The sequence below is a fragment of the Protopterus annectens genome, chromosome 2.part1 (assembly GCF_019279795.1).
Source record: "Protopterus annectens isolate FY-2018-M chromosome 2.part1, PAN1.0, whole genome shotgun sequence".
NCBI lineage: Eukaryota > Metazoa > Chordata > Ceratodontiformes > Protopteridae > Protopterus > Protopterus annectens.
The window spans coordinates 740014154-740032207 of record NC_056729.1 but is presented as its reverse complement, the minus strand read 5'-3'; the positions used below and the strand labels follow the sequence as shown (position 1 = coordinate 740032207).

Sequence of the window (18054 nt, the reverse complement as noted above, 5' to 3'; positions counted from 1 at the left end):
CTACTAGTTGTCCACAATCATTCTTAAGTTATCTGAGTATGTGAGAGTATGTCTATATCCTATAATGGACGGGCACCTCATCCAGGATTAGTTTGCTTGTCATGTATTCATAGAGAACTAAATGGACTTCAGATAGCCATGGCTTTGGGTTTGTCTAATCAACTAACCAAAGAATGAATGGTAGGTTGTAAATAAAAGTCACTACAGCTGATGCCTGTACAGATAACATTGAGTGTAGCTGACATAAGACCAATGCTGACTGTTAAGTTCAGCTTGTAAGATTCTGTCATTGTACAGATGAATTAAGTTTGGGGTTATTTTTTTTTTTAATTAAGGTCTTGTGTTCCTATTCTAGCTAAATAAGACAGCTAAATGTTTCACTGTTTAAATTGTGTAATTAATCAGATTTCTAAGATTGACTGTGGTAGTAACCTTGATGACAGCTTTAGCAGCAATAACAATGGCATTTGAATGTTTAGCAGGAGTGCATAGGATTAATGTTCGAGATGTTAATGAGCTGCTTCCTGTTGTCAAGGCGACAGATACTGACTCCTTCTATCTCCATTTAACTAACTTGACAGTGTTCCCCGGTCACTCCTGAAATGAGACAGTTGAGTCCAGTGGGATATCCACTTAGAAAAAAATGAAAAAAAGTGTCAAGTGGGGATTTGTTTCTTGAGATGGATTCCATGACCCTTCAATGACATGGGGAAGACTATGCTTAAAGTTTAGAATGTTCATATACCAACCGAAAACGTTCAGAAATCTTATGTAGCTCCATGGGCTATGAATAATTAAAGCTGTGACTATTATGTGAGACACATACTATAAAATGGATATGATTACTGAAAAATTACTGCTCTAGAAGCTTGCTTCTTCACAATGCAAGCTGTTTCTAATGGGAAGAAACTGCAACTGGTTATATCTTGCACGGCCATTGGTCACACATTGATGAAGGAAAATCTGCAGATACAGAACTACATCCAATTATAAAACAGATCACAGTATGAAGGCATAAAGTGATAATCCTACAACAAAGACACAATTAAACATTTTTACTTAAGTGTAGTGAATTACTGCAAATGCCTGCAACAATGTGTAAAAACCAAAAAAAATGAACTAACACCTTGGCATAGGCCTTCAAGGTTCAAAACTTTGAAGCACATTAAAGCACTTAAATAGTTCATCAAATAGAACATTACTAAATAGAATAGAACAATAGAATGTACCAGAATGCATATGAATTTAAATGAAAACATAAAGCAAAAATAATTCAGTTGAAACAAATAAGTTAATTGAATAATAATAAATCTGATGATATTAATCCTCGTTCATTCCTTACTCATGGGTATCGGTTCAGACCTCGGAACCGAGCTGGCCATTTTCCAAGCTCGCGTCAGCCACAAACTCTCGAGCTAAACTCTTACCCATAATCCCCCTTTCCCTGTTACCCGAGATTTAGTTTGCTGCATCGCAGTTAGGTTGTGTCAGGCTAATTCTCTTGAGCTAAGTACACAAAGATTTGACTAAACTTTTTGAGGAAAAAAAGTAGTTATTTAGTTATCTCTTACTTTATCGCACCTAGCGACTACTCCTTGTGCTCTTATTTTGTTTTTTTTTCTTTCTCTTACCAACTAGGTATTTCTTTCCCTTTACCATCGTTGATAAATCTTTCTGGGCCTTACCTTCGGGTAATTCCTTTTTGGTAACCCTTCTTTCCCTTTCTTTACAATGACAGATAAAAAAGGCAGTCTAGGTTTTAAAAGATGTGTGGAATGTGGCCATAAATTGCCTTTCTCTGATGCACATTCTTTATGTGTTTATTGTTTGGGTGTGCCTCATTTAACAGTTGACCCGCCTTGCGGGATTTGTAAGAATTTCACTAATAGGACTGTCATTGAAAGAAAGAATAAGTTGATTTTAAAGGGGCTACTTAAATCTTCCTTTTCAGAGGCTATTTCTGGGACGGAGGTCTCATCCCCTCCAAGCTCCCACAAGAAAAGGAGTGATGATTATAAAAAAATCGAAGTCTCTTCCATCCTCTCCGGCTGGATGCCCTATGGAACCGAGACCTAAAAAAACCTAAGCCTTCCACTACGGATATGGCCTCTTCAGCACCGACGATTTCGGAGCCTAGTTATTTGGTTCCGAGTCCATTGATGCCATCTACTTTTTCAGCACCGAGTAGTGTGCCTTATACAGTGTCGGAACCGAGAGGCTCCTCGATTCAGACTCCTTCATCGGCACTGACAGTACAGTCCATACAGTTTTTGTCGGCGCCGATAGGTGTGTTGACGCCAGTCTACCTCTAGGTTCAGACCATCAATTCGGCGCTGACTACTTGCTCGGCACCGACTATTCCCTTTCTGCTGCAGACTCTCTTGACACCGCCAGTTACTATTTCAGTACCGGCCTCATCAGTGCCGATATTACCTTTGGCACCGATGGTTCCCTCGGGGCACACTACTGTTGTTCAGGCCATGCTAACTCCTCTTTTTGAGGTACAAATTCCCACCGTTGTGGGCACCAAACTTGTTCTGACTTTGGATAGACATGATTCTCCTTCAGCTATGTCTGTGAGATCCACTAGAAGCCTCTCTGAACATGATGTGCTGTGTCTTTTGGATCAATTGCTTCTGGCTAGAGGTATTCTTCCTCCCAGGACCTATACTTCCTTGGGAGGTGACCATTCTTCATCAGAACCCCTGTCACTGTTTTGGAAGCCCCTTACTGTAGCACAGTCTTCGCCTGCGGTTCCCCTTTTGGATCTCATTAAGGAGCCTCAGTTGCCTTTGTGGCAGGATTCTCTTGCCATTACACAGGATGCTAACTGTGGTGCCCCTTCTTTGGCTTTCTGCAGCTGTCCAGGGACTCCAAGTTGGGAGAAGACTATTGCGTCGGCTGACATTTCTATATTATTAGTGCCTCCGCTTTTTACACGAGAACACCAGGCACGAGAGCCTCAGGACTTAGCCCCACAGGAGGCCCCTATTGAGGAGTCTTCCCCAGTTCCTCCCTCTGAGGAAGTTCATCGGAAGTCTTCATGTAAGAGGAAACACATGGACTCCACTGAGGAGTTCCTCACCGAAGACACAAACTTGGATGATGGGGAAGGGTCCTCTAGGTCACCCTCTGAGGTATCCTTCGGAGATATCCTAGAAATTCTAAAACAGAGAGGTGATTGGCAGCTCTCTAACCCAACCTCTGAAGACTCAGTGTTCCTACAGGCCTTTTGTGTCCGGCCCCCTACCTCCTGATTTACTTCACCTGCCGACGAACTGGTCCAGCTCATCGTGCAGCATGCATGGAAGGCTCCTGACACAGTTGAGGCCATTCTCCAGAGGCCAGATAAAATTTTGTCCCCTCCTGAGAGTGACCCCCATTGGTCCAAAGGTCTTCCGGTAGATGCCTTGGTGGTGGCGGCCGCAACTAAAAAGGACCTGGTGGATGAAGAAAGCCAGACTGTTCATCCACCCAACAGAGAGTCTCAGGCCCTGGACAGAATTGGGAAGCATGCCTTTGCATCAGGGACCTTTGCAATCAGGGCTCTGAACTATATGGCACATTTTATCAGGCTTCATAGAGAATTAATCTCTGAGCTCTCTGAAACTTTGGCTGGTGCTGTGTCTGATGAGGTCCGTGACAAAGTGGCCTCCCAATTAGCCACCATTGAATCTATTTCTAACTCCTCCATGCATCTCATTTCTCATGCATCAGAAGGAGCAGCTAGAGCTGCGGGTGCAGGCGTTGTCCTGAGATGATTTGCCTGGATGTGCTTGTGTGATTTCGCGGAACCATTCAAGGCTTCCTTTATCAATGCTCTAATTGAAGCCTCTTCGTTGTTTGGTCCCAAAGTTAAAAGCACACTGGTTAGATGTGAACAGGATGGTAAGATCCTTTCTGCCATGGGTGCCTGTTACTCTTCCCCTCAATGGGCTTTCTCCAGAAACCAAAAGAGTGGGAAGATATGACACAAAATATCTCAGGGCTCCTTCTGTGACACACAGGCTGATTTTTCTCCTAGAGGCAGAGGGGGATATTCTCAGGGAAGATGCCCCTTTCAGGGCAAAAGAGGTCTGCATAACCAGGGTTCCAGGGATTCTTTCACTGGCCAATCCTACCAGTGCTCCTGAGGAGTGGCCCAACTGCTTTCCTCTGGAAGTGGTTGGGGGTCATTTCCCTTTGTACCCTTCTGCCTGGCTAACCGTCACCACCGATTATTGGGTACAAAAGATAATAACCAGAGGTTACCATATCCCATTCGATCTTTATCCCTCCACCTTAAGGAAATTACCGGACGTGCCACCCAGTCAGAGGGTACAGGCAGCATTAGAGATTGCAAAGCTGCTAAGCAAAAGAGTCATCCAAACAGTCCCACCAGACCAGATAGGATCCAGATTCTACTTAAGACTATTTCTGGTGCCAAAAATGACCAGGGACTAGAGACCAATTTTGGATCTCAGTGTGTTACACAAATTCATAAAAGTACAGAAATTCCGGATGGTCACTATGCAGTCTATTCTCCCACTTTTGGAAAAAGACGATTGGATGTGCTCTATAGATCTTCAAGATGCGTACTACCACATAAAAGTGGACAAACAGTCAAGGAGATTCCTTAGCTTCCGTGTGGGAACCAGTCATTATCAGTTCCGAGTACTGCCCTTCGGATGCTCTACAGCCCCCAGAGTGTTCACAAAGTTCATGGCAGTTGTCACAGTGTTCCTATGACTACAGGGATTCTAGGTTTTTCCATACTTAGATGACTGGCTCATCACCGCCTCAACCAGTCATCTATTAGAAAAGCCCTGGCTTTCTCTCTTCACACTGCAGAAAGGCTAGGCATAACCATAAATTGGCAAAAATCCAATCTCACCCTATCTCAATCCACAGAGTTTATAGGGGTCCTCCTGAACACAATGAACTGCAGAGCATCCATTCCAGAACACAGAATTCAAAGATTGAGACAACTGATTCCAATCCTCTCAAGGGAGAAATCCTCAGCTCACTTGGTTCTACAGCTGTTGGGTTCCATGGCAGCCTCCATTACAATTGTACCCCTGGCCAGGTTTCACATGAGGCTTCTACAGTGGTTACTACTCACTCAGTGGTACCCTTTTCAGCTACCTCCTTCAGCCGAGATTCAGATAACTCACAGGTGCAAGCAGGACTTAAATTGGTGGTTGTCTCGGAATCCACTCCAATGGTCCCGTACCTTCTCCCCCCAACAGCCCACAGCCACAGTGACCATGGACACCTCCCTGAGGGGTGGTGGGGCCTATTTCAGGGAAAGATTGTCCAAGGTACGTGGTCCGAAATGGAGGCCCATCTGCATATAAATGTTCTGGAGTTGAGGGCTGTGCTTCTGGGGTTGCAAGCATTTCATCCCCTGTTGCCATCTGGGACAATTGCAATTCAATCAGACAACATGGCGGTGGTCTGGTACATCAACAAGCAAGGCGGAATGAAGTCTTATCACCTTTGCTGGGAGGCCATGATATTATGGCAATGGGTGATGGCTACCAACCACTTTCTTCTAGCAACGCACTTTCCTGGGAGTTCCAACGTGATAGCAGATAGACTCAGCAGGTGCATTCTTCAACCTCACGAGTGGTCCCTGTATCCCTTGATAGCGGCAGAGATTTTCAACCACTATGGTCTTCCTTGCTGCGACCACTATGCTTCCCCAACCAACTACAAATGCAGCAATTTTTTTGCCCTGATTCCCCCTCTGGGACAGTCACCCATGGACGCTCTAGTCCATGATTGGCCCTTGGGTCTCCTTTATGCACTTCCCCTCATTCCCCAGGTCCTGAAGAAAGCCCGCCGGTTGAAGAGCAAATTAATCCTCATAGCACCATTTTGGCCTCGTCAGATTTGGTGCACCTTCCTGTGGCCTCACCTGCTAGATCAACTGTGAACTCTCGATCCAACCCCAGACTTGATCTCCCATATGCAGAACCTGATTCATCCCAACCTAAACAGCCTAAAGCTTACAGCTTGGCTCCTCCACTTACAGTGATTGCCAGGCAGAATGATCTGTCCTTACCTGTACGTGACATTCTCATTGCATCTCTTAAGCCGTCTACCAGAAATACATACCTCAGCAAGTGGAAGAAGTTTACTATCTGGCTAAAAGAAAAACAAATAGATCCTTTCTCTGCACCAATGCCTGTAGTGCTAGAATATCTGTTTGATTTATTCCAGTCTGGTCTTTCTGCTTCCACGATCAGAGTTCACTTGGCCGCCATTTCTAATTTCCACAATGGGGTCCAGGATTCTTCTCTCATGTCTCACAAATTATGCAGGACCTTCATAAAAGGCGTTTTTCATCTAAAACCTCCCTTTAGAGAACCCACTCAACCATGGGATTTGGCTTTAGTCTTACAAGCTTTGACAACATCACCCTTCGAACCGGCTTCTTCTTGCGACTTCAAATACTTGTCCTGGAAGACTTTATTCTTAGTTGCCATTACTTCTGCCAGATGTATCTCCAAATTTCAAGCCTTGTGCATCAAGAAGCCATATCTGACCTTTCATAAGGACAGAGTGTCATTGAGAACTAATCCTACCTTTCTGCCCAAAGTGATTTCTGACATGTCCATTAACCAAACCATTGAATTGCTGGTTTTCTTTCCCGATCATTCAAACACAGGAGAGAATTGCCTGCATACTCTAGACATTCAGACAACTTTGTTTCTACTTGGACAGAACTAAAGTTTCTTGCAAGTCAGATCATCTTTTTTTGGCCTTTTCTGGACCTAGATTAGGATGTGCTGTTTCCAAGGTCACGTTGGCTAAGTGGTTGAAAGACTGCGTGACCTTTATTTACAGCAAGCATAATGTTCAGTTAACTACCACTGTCAAGGCTCATTCTCCTCGGTCAGTAGCAACCTCAGCTGCTTTCCATGCTAAAGCTTCTTTACATGACATTTGTGCAGCTGCTACATGGGCTAGACCACATACCTTCATCAGCCATTACAAATTAGATCTGGCTTCCAGGGAAAGAGCATCATTTGGCTCTATGGTGCTCAGGAACGTCCTTCCATGAGGGCATCCCAAGAAATAAGGTAGCTGGGGACTCTGTCCCATGCGTAAGGAATGAACGAGGATTAACATCATCAGATAAAGAAGTTATGTCTTACCATAACATTCTATCTGTGATGTTGATCCTTGTTCAGTCATTATGACCCTCTCTCCATCCCCCTCCTGAGGCTTATAGTGGATCTCACCTTCCGATTCAAATAGGGCAGTTGACCAGAGGTAGCCTCTACCTTCTTTTGACTTGTAAACTCAATCTGAGGAAACAGGGAGAGGGGAATTATGGGTAAGAGTTTAGCTTGAGAGTTTGTGGCTGACGCAAGCTTGGAAAATGGCCGGCTCGGTTCCAAGGTCGGAACTGATACCCATGCGCAATGACTGAACGAGGATCAACATCACAGATGGAACGTTATGGTAAGACATAACTTCTTTTTATAACAATTGTAATAATGATGTCAGCTGAATACAAAAATACACATATCCTAACGTCTATGAAATGAGGTTCCAAGATACTTCCAAATCTGTTATATTAATATTAAATATTTCATAAATAATTCATTATTAAGGCCCTTTGGTTGCAAAGTATCATAAGTGAAAGTAAACCAAGTCTCCTTCTGTAATAACATATCAAAAGGATCTAAATATATCAGAACATGTCAACAAATAAATTATAAAGAACCTCAATAAATCTGAATTACTATTGTGATATTTGAAAAAATGTGATGCTACAAGACTGGTAGAAGAATTATTTCTGACATCTTGTGTGTGTTCATGTATCTTCATCCTAAGTTGATGTATAGACTTACCAATGCAATACTTATTACAGGGGAAAGTAACCCATAAATCACCATTTTTGATAACAATTAAATATCTCCTAGGACCTTGAACAGCTTCCCGTTAATGCTGTGCGTAGTTCCCTGATCCATGTAACTACAAGTAGTGTATCCCTTACACCAAGACTCCAAAACCTCACTACCCATATGTTTGTGTGTGTGTGTGTGTGTGTGTGTGTGTGTGTGTGTGTGTGTGTGTGTGTGTGTGTGTGTGTGTATACAACTCTACTTGCTATGCTAGGTGAATTTCTATATGAAATATTCAATTTCAAATTCATATATATCTGATGTAATAATATACCAATGTTTTCTCAAGATATATGATACACCTTCAACAAACAGAGTATAACGAATCATAAAATGTATATCCTCCTGTTCCAATTTATAATTACCAAACACCTTACCAAGTTTATATTTCTAAGTAAATTGGTTATCTCCATCTGCAACCTTCTGCCTTGTGGTAATGAGAACTGTAATTATAACCCCTAGGTAATAATCTATCAACTATATCCACAGCTACTGTCTGGAAATTAACCTCATCCATACATAAAGTTCTAGCCCTATAGAATTTACCACAAGGGAGAAATCTTATCAAGTGGCAAGGGTGTGCACTAGATGCATACAAAAGGAATTCACAGACGTCCCTTTTCTATATAACATTGAATGTATTGTATCATTAACAATATACAACTCAGCATCCAAATAATGAATATTATGGTGCATGTTATAAGCAAAAGATAAACCAAAGATATTCTTCAGTATAGCCTGCATAAAACCAACAAAATATTTCTGAGTCCTGAGCTATACAAAATAAATCCTCAATGTAGCATTTATAAAACACCACATTGTTGACAAAGTAAGAATCACTATATAAAAATATTTCCTCAAATCATCCCATAAACGAATTAGCATAGTTGGGAGCAAACGTAGTCCACCATACCCTTAAGTTGTCCATAAAATACCCATCAAAATAAAAACAATTATTATTCAAAATAAAACTAGCTATATTTAAAATACTCTGCAATCCATTAAATTTCACTGAAAAAAATGTTCAGTGGTCTGTAGTCCATATTTACAGTATGTTCAGTAGTAGTATACAGACTACTAACATCAACTGTTGCAAAAAGATACCTGGTAGCACACTGTTTTGGATTCAATAAGCAGCTATAGATGGTGTGTAGAGACACTCACAGCTGCTCAAATAAGGTAAACACCATGGAATGCAAATTACAGCATTAGGAGCTGAACTGTATGCTAATCAACTAATCCAAAATAGAGGAACTATTCAACAAGCTATAAAGTAACCGGGTAGACTCAGTGCTTGTTTTCCCTGCAAATTCCAAAACCTATTGCAATACAGCCATGGAAAGGAGTCTACAAAGAAACAATGATAAGGGCTGCTGTTGCTTTAATTCATGTGTATTTGCACAGGGTGAAGTCTATGCTGCTGCTACTGCTGCTAATAGACCAAGACCAAGAAGGAGAAAAGTTTTTCAGACCCCGGGCAATTTATCACAATGTACATGATGTGGAAATTGTAGAGTGCTACAGGGGGGATAGAGACACACTACAGGAACTCTGCAACCTCTGTCATCCTCAACTCAGAGCCAGGGCAATCCGAGGGGAACCTATCCCAGTGGAGACAAAGGTATGTGTAGCACTTCAAATTTTAGCTACAGGTACCTATCAGCGAACAACAGAGGACATGCTGGGGGGGAAGTTGTCACAAGCATACACATCCAGGATCCTCCATCAGTTTCTAAATGCTATGCTACAACATGCTAGTTACCACATATATTTTCCCCATACTCCTGAGGATAGGGTCAGAAATATGCAGGAGTTCTGCACTGTAGCACACTACCCTGAAGTACTGAGTGTCATAGATTGCAAGCGTGTAGAAATTAAGGCACCACCTGGGGAACAAGATAGGCTCTACATAAACAAAGGGCTTCTGCTCTATTAACTGCCAAGTCATGTGTAATGTCAAGGGAATCATCTTGACTATGTTTGCTACAACCCAGGCAGTTACCACGACTTGCATATTTGGCACACTTCCCAACTGTATCAGATGATTACTAGGGAGGATATCCCACAGGGTCATTTACCGGGGGATGCAGGTTATGCCCTGGAACTATGGCTGATGACACCCATCAGAAATACACACACACCTGCTGAAGAATGCCATAATGAGGCACACGTTCAAACCAGAAATATCACAGGGCGTGTGTCTGGGCTGCTGAAATGAAAGTTCTGGTGCCCAGATATATCTGGGGAACCCTGCAGTGCAATCCATTGACATGTACTGAAATATTCACTGTATCTACAGTCCTACACAACATCATCCTGAGAAAACAACTTCAGCAAGCTCAACAAGGGGAAGGGGCAGACATCTCACCACCAATAACAAGGTTACCAGTCAAATTCAGGTCAGGAGTCAGAGGGGAAAGCAATAGCTGCTGTGGGTATAGGCAGATGTAGGCATGCTCAATATCCCTTCACACTGGCAAAGAGACAATGCATAGGACACTCACTCACCACCTCAAGGCCTAAAACTTTCTCACTTGATTGAAACCCATTTGACTGAAAAGCAATTAACTAAAACCCATTTTACTGGAAATCCATTTCATTGAAGCCTGTTTCAGAGAATCACAAATCAATGAAAATACTAAACATCAGAAAATACAACATAAAATAGTGTTTTGCAGGGGGCAAGCCACCCCCCCCCCAATTAAGTGTTTATGGTATTTGTTGTTTTCTCAAGGGGCTGTGAGGCCTCAGAGTTACCATATATAATTAAGGAGGGGTGTGAGAGGCAAAGAACCCCACATGGAGGGTGCAGGGGGGATTGTCCCTCTGCAAAAACACTACTTTATGTTTTATTTTCTTATGTTTAATATTTTCAATGACTTGTGATTCAGTGAAATGGGTTTCTGTCAAATTGGTGTGTATTTATATGACTGTCAATGAGTGTCATTACTAACAATTACTACTCTAGAAGCTAGCTTCTTCACAACATAAGCTATTTCTAATGGGAACAAACAGCAAGTGGTTGAATCTTCCATGGCCACACATTGATGAAGGAAAGTCTGCAGATGACAGAACTATGTCCAATTAAAAACAGCAGATCACAGTATGAAGACATAAAGTGGTAATCCCACAGCAAAGACACAAACATTTTCACTTAAGTGTAGTGAATGACTGCATCTGTGGGGATGCACACTGTATTAAGATTTAATAATGCATGGGATGAGCATAAGGCAATTGTTATGTGGAGTGGAAAATATAATGTGATGGTTATGTATGCTATCCAACTTATCCATAAGATATGGAAGTGAGCAGATTAGGAGGATCAAGTAGTCATCCTGTGCCATAAAAATAAGTTTATATATTTTCTAAATACAAATAAATCAAAATGTCACTCATTTCATAGACATTTATTAAACTATAACAGTAGGTCTTAGTGTATTGACTTTAGGGGTGTTTCAGGATTTGGAAAAGATGCATGCATGAAAGGTCTCACTGTGCAAGAAATAAAGAAAAAAAGAAATTGGAGTGATGCTATACAGATATAGATATAGATATAAAAAGTCTAAATTATACAGATTTATCAAGTTTTCAGAGAGAAATATGTTAATGACTTAAAATATCATTCTGAGTAAGGACTGTCCTTTGGATATTACTTAATTATTAACCATACAATGCAAATGACCTCTGGTCCATCTTTTCATTTTATAGTAACGATCAGGTATGTACTGCATAAGGTACATTTAAACAGTGTTGCATTACCTGTGTGCAAACAGTATAAGAAAAATTTTTTTATTTTTAATCAGATTACTTACCTAATGACTTTTGTCAGTATGCAAATCATAGCAAACACTCACAGGGTGGGAGAACAATGTGTACAATGAGTGGTCATCTCTCAATTATGCAAGTTACATAGCTCCTCCAGTAACATTTCCACTGTGTAAGCAAATGCCTCTCTCTAAGTCCCTGGTAAATACAGGAGACTCACTGGGAGGATACACCTCTGAAACATGCCTCCTTTTCACCCCAAAGGTGAGGTAGGTGGAGGGGTGCCTCATCATTCTCTCCCTTCCAGCTGGTCCTACTAACATATGGATCACTAGTCTGACTTGGGCCAATGAATACAAAGCGACATGTCCTGTTCGTATACCAGCTTGCCAACATATTGCAACAGATTGCTAGCAGGATAACGTTTTTACTGAATTGTTATGGCTTACATCTCACATAATATTTTCTTAAAGCTATAAAGAAAATAAACTGACCAAACAGGAATCATAAAGAAGTTGAGTGAAACAAACAAAAGCCTAGGACTAGGCTAACTCTATACCTGGCATGGTATACATGGTCACTTGGGAAGTGTTACGTGGAATTAGAGGCATCATGTGACTATGCTAATTAATCAGAAACTGTAGAATGCACTCTTACTCCACCTCCGGGCTATTCATAGTTCTACTGTTTGATTAGTGTAAAAATAAATCCCCTTCTTCAGAGTTATGGGGTTCTCAGGAAGAATCCCAAAACTTTTTCTCTATATGTTTATCTGTTTCTCACTCTAAGCTAGTTATTACACAAGCAGAAAGCTAACTGCAAGCATCTTATAAAAGTTAGTTTTAATATTTCATGGGAAACATTAGGCGGGTACATTTCATCCACTCCAGAAAAGCAATAACCAAAATAGAGCAAAGTACTTACAGCCTTTTCAAACTGAAGAGACCACGTAAAGCATGTAGAGACACATTTTCAATATGATTGTGCTGTAGATACCTAAAGAAACAAAACATTGTGGTGGTTTACAAGTATGAGACATACAGAGCTGTACAGTTTCAAGTAGATCATACTTTCTTTAGGTTTTCAGTTATATTCTGTAAAAGCAAACCCAAGTTTATTATCCTTTATTAAATATGATGTAATCATTATCCCCTTACCACAAGTAACTCTTCCAATCACTGTAAACTCAGTTATGTCCAAGGAGATGCCGTTGCCCCTTTACTTGCAAATGGCTTGGAAACAACCACTACATATTATTCCCCATGATCCGTCAACCAGCTGTATATGTGGTCTGTGAAAGGGGTCTCTGGAACAGGTAACCTACTTTGTTATCAAATGAATGAGTTAATGAAGAAATAAATAAATAAAAATCAGGTGCCTGATCAAAATCCAAAATGCTTGTCACTGCCTTAGTCGACTGGAGGAATAGCTCTGCTGACGTCTTTGAAAAAACTGCCTTGCAGATAAAAGTTAATTATGAGTAGCATATCTTCAACTAAATAGGTCAACCAGCTACTACTGGTGATGTCTACTTCTAGGTCTTTCTGCTGGTCCATATTGTCAACAGATTTTGTTTAAGAGTGCTTGTGCATTCCGCATGTGCATTCCTGTAAAGTACACCTTTGAATCTGAACCTGAGGTAAAGCAGTCATGTTCAGCACATCCCTGCCTCTGTGCTTGATGAAAAATCTTGTTTCCAAATAGGATGAGTACCAGCTAACTGAAGGAATTATCTTAGAGAGTTAAGAGTATCCCTTCTACTAGACAGATTAATTGTCTGAAAGAATGCTCAAACAATTATGCTCAAACATACACACACATCACACTGGACAACAGTATCTTTATTACTTCTTTTGGGATATTTTCTTATATACAAGTTAACATAAAGAGGAGGGGAGGCACACTGCAAGTGTTGCTAAAAAGGGTTACAGTGTTTCTTCTTATCCAATAGCCAAACTACTACCACTTACCTGACAACTTACCTTTATCAAGCCCTGGACTGTTAGTATCATTAAATTACTTTTCTTTAAGCATCCAGGGTTTGTTTTGAATTTTATCATATAATTTTTATATAATTAATACAATAAAATTTTAGACAGCCATTCCCCAGTCAGTAGGTTGCAAAACTAAAATGTTTCTGATGCATATGTGAACATTGGCTTTAGATGATTGTAACTGTTGAAGTGACACACTCCATGTGCAAAATAGTTAAAAGGGGTTATAGATGGATGGATAGATAGATACAAACTCAAGATAGATACAAACTCACCTCACTCATTCTTCCTATCGTTTCTCAGCCAGATCAATTTATATACCGTAATAGCAGCTATCTGCTTCCATGAACAGACTACCATCACTAAAGGTGGTCCTCATATAGTGCCAGTAGGGAACAAATGAAGCAATGAAACTGATGTTGTACAGGATCAAAAGGAGACATTCTGAAGGCTTTATTCAGCATCAGCATGCTTGATTTCAGTTCAGCTCCTGTGAGTAAGCCAAGTAAGTAGAGAGTACAACTGACAGTTGTTTGAACTTCCTTGGGACTTCTTTTATGTGCACTTATTACCTGTAAGTGACTGGAATCACCTGCCCAACCTATGATAGTTTCAGTAAATTGCACAGTCTTTCTCTTCTATTGTTGCTATAATCCATGGTGAGTTCAGCCTTCATACAGTTGGCAGTATATAAGTACCTTTTCTTTACCTTAAAGAAAGACAGGTACAGATAACATAAGATTTGAAGACCCTCACCGATGGCAGTTTATTTTGTCTGCACTATGCAGGTCAGTTATAGGCCATCTGAGTCACTCCAGATCCACATGCAATTGTTTCATTTGGGAAGTATGTACATCACTATCTTTTGCATGTTTTTTGACTTTGTAGCTTCTGCCAGCTCCATTGGCTTACAGGAATAAAGTCCTGACTTTGACCCAGGTGATCCAAGTTCATGTGGCTGTGACACCTGTTAGAGCTGGCAGTGGAGGGACAGGAGTGATGGGACACTGTCCACTAACCTCTCTCAGGGGACAGGGGTGAGACACATTTCCAGGGCCACATAAACTGTCTGGTTTCCCAACAAAGACTGAATAATCCTACACCATATGCTTATTTTAAGAGGTGGGATCATCTATGGGCTTACTCAGAGGTGAGTGACAGTCTTAAACTATGTCTATTACACATCCCCTAAATACTTACTGGTTAAGAGTCAGGGGTAGGAATTAATAATAAGAAAACACCATCCCTCCTCACATATGACAGTCCCACTGTTGGGTCACTCAGCCTTTGTCAGTGTGTACTCTAGTATTCTCACTCCCACTATCCTTGGCTCATCAGCTATACAATACCTCTCTCCCTCTTCTAGCTTTAAGTACTATCTATACACTGATTAATGTTTTACAACTCTTGCCTCAGTTTATTTATTCCCAGCTTCTGTACTGTAACCCTACTTACCCAAGTCTTATAAGTCATATCTAATGTCTGGTTGTCACATGTATTGCACATGAACTGTTTGCATATTAAATGTTTTGCACTTGGAATTTATTATCATGTATAACATCTCTACAGAAGAAATACCCATTTTATCTTTGTCAGAATAATTACGTGTTTGTATCAACATGTCTTAAGAACTTTAGATGTAATGTATTTTTGTCAAAAAAAGTGTTTTATAAGGAGTATCTTAATATCAGCTGGAGCTCTTCTTCCTGGGTCTCTGATGAAAATAGAATTTCCCAATCAATAAAAACAGACAAATACATAAATATAATTTCTCCAAGAATGAATGAGTGTAGAGTTCTCCCTGAGAGAACAAATAGATCATTAGGGTGGTCATGTGGAGAAGAGATGATGGTCAATAGAGAACAGAGGAAAATGTAGCAAATTAAAATGATGCTTTAAATAACTTATTGGCAACACCTAAGATGAAATGAGGAGCTAGCCTAGTCAGGCCCACATTTAAAAACAGCATCTTAGCTTTCCAGTAATTTACTTTAGTGGTGCATGCTTGCTGGCAGAGGCTGTGACCAGTTCTTGTCAGCTATGGAGGAGGGTTGGGAAAGTGTAGTGCCCTTATTTAAGGCAAACATCCTATAAGCATTAATTTTATTCATAAAAAATCAGTGAAATAAGAGCTGGCTTACACAGTAAAATGTACCTTTTTAGATGGGACTAAAGACATAGAGTCATAGATTGTTATTAGGCTACTGACACGGTTAGCCTTGCTAAGCCTAGCCAAGTTTTCCTGAAACAATGATGACGTCCTGTACCCAAATAGGACATTGAGGGCCAGGCATTTATAAGCTACCCGTGTGCGTAAGTGACATGAGTGCCAGGCCCAGTGTAAATTTCCTATTCCCCATCCACTGATCTAGGTTGCGCTTAAACTGGGTAATAGATAAATTCAGCTTGACATGGGTGGGAAGCCTGTTCTGTAGGAGGGGCAGTCTGTGGGGCACATATCTGTCTCTTCAGCATGTTCTGTTTAAGTGACAGACAACATTCAGGTCCCCAGACTTTTTATTTCTGGTACTCTTTGACTTATGAATATGTAGGAGACTCATAAGTGTGGGGTTTGTGGATATGCCTTGTAAGCCAGGCATAGATCACCCCTCAACAATCTATAGGAGACTGAGTAGAAGGAAAGGGCGTTAAGGTGCTTCGTATAAGGCAGATTTCTTACTTTTTGTATTCTTTTGTAAGGAACCTCTGAGGTTGCTGTAGTTGTAGCATATCCATGGTCAGGTACACTGTACTCTATGACTGGTCTGATAAGGGTGGGGTGCAGTGGGATAATGACCTCTTTGTACATAGATGCCATGCCCTTACTTACAAGTTGTGCAACATAATCGAATTTCCTCACCACTGTGACCATGTGGTGGTCAAAGGTAAGGCTACTGTCTATGTGTCTGCCCAGATCCCTGACCACTGGGTTGACTCTTAGGGATGTATTATCAACATGGTAATTAGCCAGGAGGGTAGATTTCTTAAAAGGTACAATTATGTGCGTCTTAGCTTTGAGTTTAAGACCATGGTTTTGGCACTATTTGTTAGTCAGAGATAGACCTTATTGAAGAATGCAAATGTCTGCATGGGAGTCGATGATAACCCCCAACTTGCAATCATCTGCAAACTTAGTCAGCTATAAACCTTCAGCATTTGCTTCCATTTCAGAGAAATAGATGCCAAAGAGGAGTGGGCCCAGTACTGAGCCCAGATGGACTCCACTAGTGACTGGCCTCTTGCTGGAGGTGGCCTCACTTATTTTGACCTGAATCTCTTTCATATCATATTTAAAGGGTCCATATATCTCTTTGACCAAGCTCCACAGGTAGTACGAGACCATATTCATCTGTGATAAAATTTCTCTCCTTTGCACACAGAACGTTAGTTCCAGTGATGCATGAAAAAAAAACATCCTCTGTAATATACAAAAGATCCTAACTGGGATGTGACAATGACTTTTTAGCCAGTCATTTAGGAACACATACACTTCCATTTATTATAATGACAAGAACTTAGAGAATGTTTAAGCAGTTCAAATTTAAACTTATAAAGATGAGTGTTTGTCTTCATAATGTTGGCAGTAAGTAAATACTTTTCTTTACCTTAAACTTGGTACAGATCTTTAGTTTCTTGGGGATGGGCAAACAGTATTGTTGTTAAAAACATTACAAAAGTAAATTGATAACTGACGAATTATACATTATGTCTGATGATGATTTAACTTGATGAAACAGCGCAAATTTTAAATTATATTTTATCTTACAAAAAGGGTAAAATTATAGCAGTACATGTTGAAAAACCCTTTCACCCTTTTTTTGATTCTTCTTCACTCATTTCTTCTTTTTTTCTTTGAGTATTTTCTGTTAATGCCCCATACACACACACACACACACATGCACACACACGCGCACACACACACACACACACACACACACACACACACACACACACACACACACACACACACACACACACACACACACACACACACACACACACACACACACTATTACTGGCCAATGTCAAGGAATTGTGATTCAATTTACCTCTTCCCCTGAGACTACTGTTTTCTTACTATCTTTTTATCTTTTTGTTTTAAAAGAAAATGCCATTCAGTCCACGTCTGACTGAATAATACCATTCTTTTGTACATTTGTGATAAGCTTTTTCTTATGACTTATAAAACTTTAGCTCTAAAGTTAATTATGCTCAAACCTTTGCTGGATACAGGAATTGGACTTTGATTTCTTTTGCTTTTAGATATTTAATTAATGCCCCCGACCCTTTCATTTTTATGACAAGACTGGCCAAAAGATCATTGTCCCATCCCAGTTAGGATCCTTTGTATATTACAGAGGATTTTTTCAGCAACATTGGAAGTAACATTCTGTGTG

At 40.6% G+C, this 18054-nt stretch overlaps 1 protein-coding gene across 1 annotated transcript in view; it reads right to left on the bottom strand.

The window, feature by feature from the left end:
* The window catches only part of RXFP1 (relaxin family peptide receptor 1), a 1244683-nt gene that overhangs the window by 479168 nt on the left and 747461 nt on the right, over positions 1 to 18054 (bottom strand). Inside the window, exon 6 of the mRNA XM_044062454.1 lies at positions 12588 to 12659. Coding sequence (XP_043918389.1) covers positions 12588 to 12659 — 72 coding nt within the window. The remainder of the gene's footprint in view (positions 1 to 12587; positions 12660 to 18054) is intronic.